The sequence below is a fragment of the Acanthisitta chloris genome, unplaced genomic scaffold (assembly GCF_000695815.1).
Source record: "Acanthisitta chloris isolate BGI_N310 unplaced genomic scaffold, ASM69581v1 scaffold25369, whole genome shotgun sequence".
Classification (NCBI taxonomy): Eukaryota; Metazoa; Chordata; class Aves; order Passeriformes; family Acanthisittidae; genus Acanthisitta; species Acanthisitta chloris.
In genome coordinates, this window is record NW_008691206.1 from 2,316 (window position 1) to 7,705 (window position 5,390).

A 5,390-nucleotide genomic window follows, 5' to 3' on the forward strand; every position below is an offset into this window, starting at 1 on the left:
TTCTTGGGAAAATCTCTTGCTGGGGAAAGCACTGCAGGTGACTTCTAGAGAAATGGGAATACACACGGGGAGCAAGACATCCACACTCTGTTTGGGCAGTGGAGGCTAAATTATATGTTTAAGTGATCAGTGGTATTTATTTATAAGTAAAGGTGTATAAATATGAGTTACATATAAATGTTATGTGTGTTTGCACTGTTATTGTTATACAGGGTGTTCATGGAGTCCCCCAAAATCCTGAGGAGCTCTCAAATGTCCGTCAGAAATCTGAGAAGGCTTCAAGGAATCAGGTTCATACCTCACCAAAGGAGCTGTCGGTAGCCAATGGGACTTCCCACTCCACTCTGACAAGGAAGGACATGAGGGTGGAAGGACACAATCCTGAATCCAGGTCCAGGCTTAGAAGAACAGGTTGGACATGTAAGGAATGTTCACAGTGGATCCCTGATCGGGAAACCTATGTGTCCCACATGAAGAGAAACCATGGAAGGGTAAGGACTTGGATGAAACCCTTGAGCTGGGGAACTGGGGAGGAGTACCAGGCCCCTGTATGGCACTGGGCTGTAAGTCCAAGAGCTACAAATCTCAGTTTTGTGGGTTTCATCCAGCTCAAGCCTTGCATTGCCTTGACCTACTTCTGTCAAGCTAATCCTTGTCTCTGGCAGAACATAGGCCAAGATGTTGTGCACAGCCAGATTTCTTACTTCTTTGGCTTCAGGACTTCTTGTTTGATATCCTGAGTCACCTAGCCACAAGCAGAGGCTGTGGAAATCTTTATCCTGGTCTTTGGTTCCCTCTAGCTTGATTTGGGTTGTCCCACTTGGTGAATGTCAAGAGAAGATGGGGGTGAGGTGAGAAGGTTGGATTTTCCCATTTGAATTCTAGAGAAGGAAGAAATTGCTCAAATATTTCAGTTCAGTACTTAGATTTATTCATTAAACAGGTCTAAGAAGGTTTTAAGTGGAATATTCCTGGGAGTTTGGATAGAGAAGAAGCTGAACAGGAGCCAGCAGTATGCTCAGGGGGCCAAGAAGGCCAATGGCATCCTGGCCTGGATCAGGAACAGTGTGGTCAGCAGGATCAGGGAGGTGATTCTTCCCCTGCACTTGGTTCTGGTGAGGCCACAACTTGAATCCTGTGCTCAGTTCTGGGCCCCTCAGTTCAGGAGGGACATTGAGGTGCTGGAGCAGCTCCAGAGAAGAGCAACGAGGCTGGTGAAGGGACTCAAGCACCAGTGCCATGAGGAGAAGCATCTAAGAGGTGATGTCCAGGTGAAGGGGACGGGAATGTTAGGCTCCAGTCAGTGCCTTCCACCTCCCTGTTCCTAAAAGCTGTCTCTGTTTTCCTGCCAGTCCATGAAGAGATATCCCTGTCGGCAGTGTGAACGCTCATTCAAGGCCTCCAACAGCCTGCGCAGACACATCCGCAATAACCACGACACAGCAAAGAAAGTTTACACCTGCTGGTATGTACCCAATGCCACTTCTCCAATTCACCTTCCACAGCAGGCTGATCCCTCAGGTTTGGGGTTGTCATAGCTCCTGTCTGCTGCTCCTGTCTGCTCCGGGCTGTGAGTTCTTGCGGGAGAGTCAGGGTAGGTTAAACACAGACTTGGTGGCTAAAAGAAGTCCTTGCTTTTGGTTTTCTCTTGGAAACTCTAGGGGAAGGTGTGGTTTGAGATCTGCAGGTGCCAAATGAGACTTATATTGCACATCCTTGTGAAGCAGCCAGAATCTATCCATAGTTTTGTTAATACTGGGTCAGCCTTTCGCTGTCTTGTGGTCATGCATCACTCTTGTGCCTTCTCCTTGGGTGTAAAAGGTGTGCAAAATCATCATGAGCCAGGTCTTGCCACTGCCGTACACGGGCAAAACTGACTGCACTGGCTGTAGGGCAGTGGAGAATTCATCTTGCTGGATTTGCTTGGGAAAACACACCTCAAAGTTGCAAAGTGGCTTTGGAGCCTTCAGGCAAGTTATGTAAGTCAGCAGTGAATGAAAATCATGGCTGGTGAGCATATTTTAACTGTGAACAGTCTCAGTTCAGGACCAAAACCAACTGCAGAGAAAGTCATACACTGTGACCATGCAGAGTTGCTTTCTGCCTCCTTCCAAAACTTCCTTCTGAACCAGAATTGAAGCACATTTGGGTTGGAAGGGAAGTTTGCAGTGCTGGAGGTTGGGGGATTTTTCTCATTTTTGGTTTACTGTGTTCCTGAAGTGTGCTGTCACTCAACTGCACTTAGGTTGGTAAGAGCTCATCTTGGAGAGTACAAGTACATCCCTTGGGGGCTTCACTTCTTTGGGCTGCACAGTGAGCCACAGTAGCGTTTAGTAAATGGGATACAGGATTGGAATTACCACTGGGAATGAGAAAGAGGGGAAATTTAGATTAGATACTAGGCAGAAGTTTTTCCTGTGAGGGTGGTGAGACACTGGCACAGGTTGCCCAGGGTGGCTGTGGCTGCCCCAGCCCTGGCAGTGTTCACAGCCAGGTTGGATGAGCCTTGAGCAACCTGCTCTGGTGGGAGGTGTCCCTGACTGGATAATCTCTAAGCTCCATTCCAACACCTTAACATTCTATGGTTCTATACATTCCTGACACATTTTTTCATCTAGAACTTCTAAACTTTGCATTCCTTGTAACTATGCTCTGACTTGGAGCCTCTGGAGCAGATGAATTGTTGCCTCTCAGTGTGTTTCACTCTGCATTGAGTTTGTAGGTGATGGTCTTTGGTGTTACCTTCACCTGATCTGTAGAGGTCTGTTCTCTCTGGATCAGTTGTTTTCAGAGCGGAGTGTATCAGGATCAAAATGAGCATAAGGCCTGGCTGGGAAGGATTTGTGTGGAAATTCCTAGCAATCTGGAACATGCCAGCCTGCTCTGTGTGCAGTACCTGTGTACAGCCCTGGAGTTCTGTTCTCCTGTTGCTTTTCAGAATGACACACAGTGGTGAATCCACAGCTTCACCCAAGGACCCATGGGCATGCCAGCAGAGAAAACACAGCTGGAAATCTAAGGGGATTGTGGTTGTGTTTAATTCTCTGGCTTGTAGTTGCTCCTTCTCAAAATCTGTTGATGACATTTTAATTGGGCAGCAGTTGTGCTCTCTTCAGTCATTGTAGTAGATCTCTCATTACTGAGATCACAGTGCTCTTCAGATGAAACCTCTTCCTTGAAATACTGTCCCAGCATCTCCAACAGCTGCTCTTTGTTTGGATCCAAGGTCTCCTGTCCTGTCTTTGTTCTGATCCCTCTTAGCTTGTCCAGAGCCCTGTTCTAAAAATCTCCTCGGTGGCCATTGCTCACAAAGTTCTCCCACCTCTGAATTCTTCTTCTTCTCCTTTCAGTGCTCTGTCAGGCATCACATCTCCACTGCTCCTTTTTCCTTTGGTTTGGGTCTCTTTTCCTTCTTCCCACCTGGTATTCTCTATCACTCTCACCTGTTAACTCCCTTTGGGGGTTTTGATGCCTTAACTGCATGTCACTCTCTTCTCCTGATTTCCATGTGAAAAACGAATGAAATCTGTCACTGATCTGACAACTGACTATTTTTGTGACTCTGTACTGGCTGCTGGGTGACCTCCCTCTGGCTTCTAACATTCCCAGCTGTCATTTCCCCTTTCTCCCTGCCCTGTATAAGTCTCTGCCTTCAGCAGGGAGAAAACAGTGAGGGAGGACTTGCTTGATCCCCCTCCTGCCATGCTTGTCACTGGAGTACTACACGTTAGGAAAGCTCACATGAAAAGGATTCTAAATTAGGACAAATTGCAAAATACTGTGATGTTTTTGTGTATTTACTTTCATAATTCACTTGGTTATTGTTGTGAGATTTCTTCCCTTCCAAGTCTTAAATACAAACTGTCTGGAGCACTTGATTTTCAACATGTTTATTTTTGATAAATACCACTTAATAACCTCTCAGCTTTCCTCCATGAGGGAGGAAAAATTCCATCATCATTAAATATTGATTTGTCATCTAAGCAATGCCAGATAAAACCCAGAAGTACTCAACAAGCATGTCTGAATTTTCACATCATTGCTGACTGGTGTTTCATTTCCCTCTCGTTACTGGAAGATCAGTAGGAATCTTCCTCTCTCCTTTGAAAAGCTGTCTGTGTTGCCCAGAGATACTCCAGCTCCTCTCTGGTGCTTTTCATCCCGTGCTGCCTATTTTCAGCTGCAGTTTGGGCATTTCAGGGAACTCTGGTGTCACTTGCTGATTGCTCAGGTTGATGTGTGGCTGATGGACCTTCCCTGTCTTGCACTGACAGGCAGCAGAACAGCACAGTCAGTCTGGGGGGGCCTCAGTTGCTGACAGAGCCCTCTGTGAACTTCAGGGGGGTTGGTTTATGTGTCTGCAAGGCCTGGCACTGACTCCAGTAGACAATCAGTCATTCTCAGAGCAACTTTTCAATATCTGAAGGGGCTACAAGGAGCCAGAGAGGACCTCTATGTTAGGAACTGCAGTGAAAGGACAAGGGGGACTGAAGAAGGGCAAGTCTAGGTTGGATGTGAGGAAAAGGTTTTCCCTGGGAGAGTGGTGAGACACTGGCACAGGTTGCCCAGGGATGTGGTGGCTGCCCCAACCCTGTTGATGTTCAAGGCCAAGCTGGATGAACCTTGAGCAACCTGATCCAGTGCTCTAGATTTCTCTCAGGGTAATGTTTTATTATTAAAACAATGATTTGCTATGTATTTTGATAGTCTAATGGTACATTACTCACCAGAGTCTGTCTCCAGTGGCACCTCTTGGTTTGGCACAGTACAAAGAGCAATTCCTCTATTAAATTGTCTTTTTTTGTGTTTCCAAGGTACTGCACAGATGAAAATCAGACATTTCCTCAGCCATTCATGCTGGAGAACCACATCAGCCTCATGCATGGCATCAAAAACCCAGACTTGTCCCAGATGGCCAAAGCAAGAGCTTCAGAGAGAGACACAGCAGAAGTAACTGATATCTATTTTCATTGAAAATTAACTGTACAATTAAATGTACCTAGTCAGTACCTGTTCTCTTGGGGTGTTAGGTCAAGCTGCAGCCTTGTGCCAGTCAAACCCTCCCATCCAGAGGGCAGATCTCCTTCCCCCTCCCAGTTCCATCCAAGCTGCTTCCCTCTGGCAGGGTCAGGATCAGCACTGGGAGCACAGCTGAGCTGCAGCAGCACCAGGGCAAGGACTTTTCCATTTTCCAAGATACTCTGGCTCATGTGGCCCCATGTTCCACTGGCCTTTTCCCAGTCTGCTTTATGATCTAAGTTATTACCCTGGTTTTCCCCTGCCACTCTGTTCTCATGGTACATTTTGCCTCTTTCTCCCTTACCTTTTCTGCTAGTTCTAAAAGATTTATTTAAAATACTTCTTAGATCCATTACTTGTGAGAACTGTGT

General features: G+C 46.5%; 1 protein-coding gene across 1 annotated transcript; it reads left to right on the plus strand.

Moving 5' to 3' along the window:
• Positions 1-212: 212 nt before the first annotated feature.
• On the plus strand, positions 213-4,974 carry LOC103809327 (zinc finger protein 592-like; the record flags this gene model as incomplete). The annotated part of the gene is made up of 3 exons (XM_009082156.1): positions 213-491; positions 1,353-1,465; positions 4,815-4,974. Coding segments are annotated over 3 exons (552 nt in total), but the record flags the coding sequence as incomplete, so codon positions are not given.
• Positions 4,975-5,390: the final 416 nt, after the last annotated feature.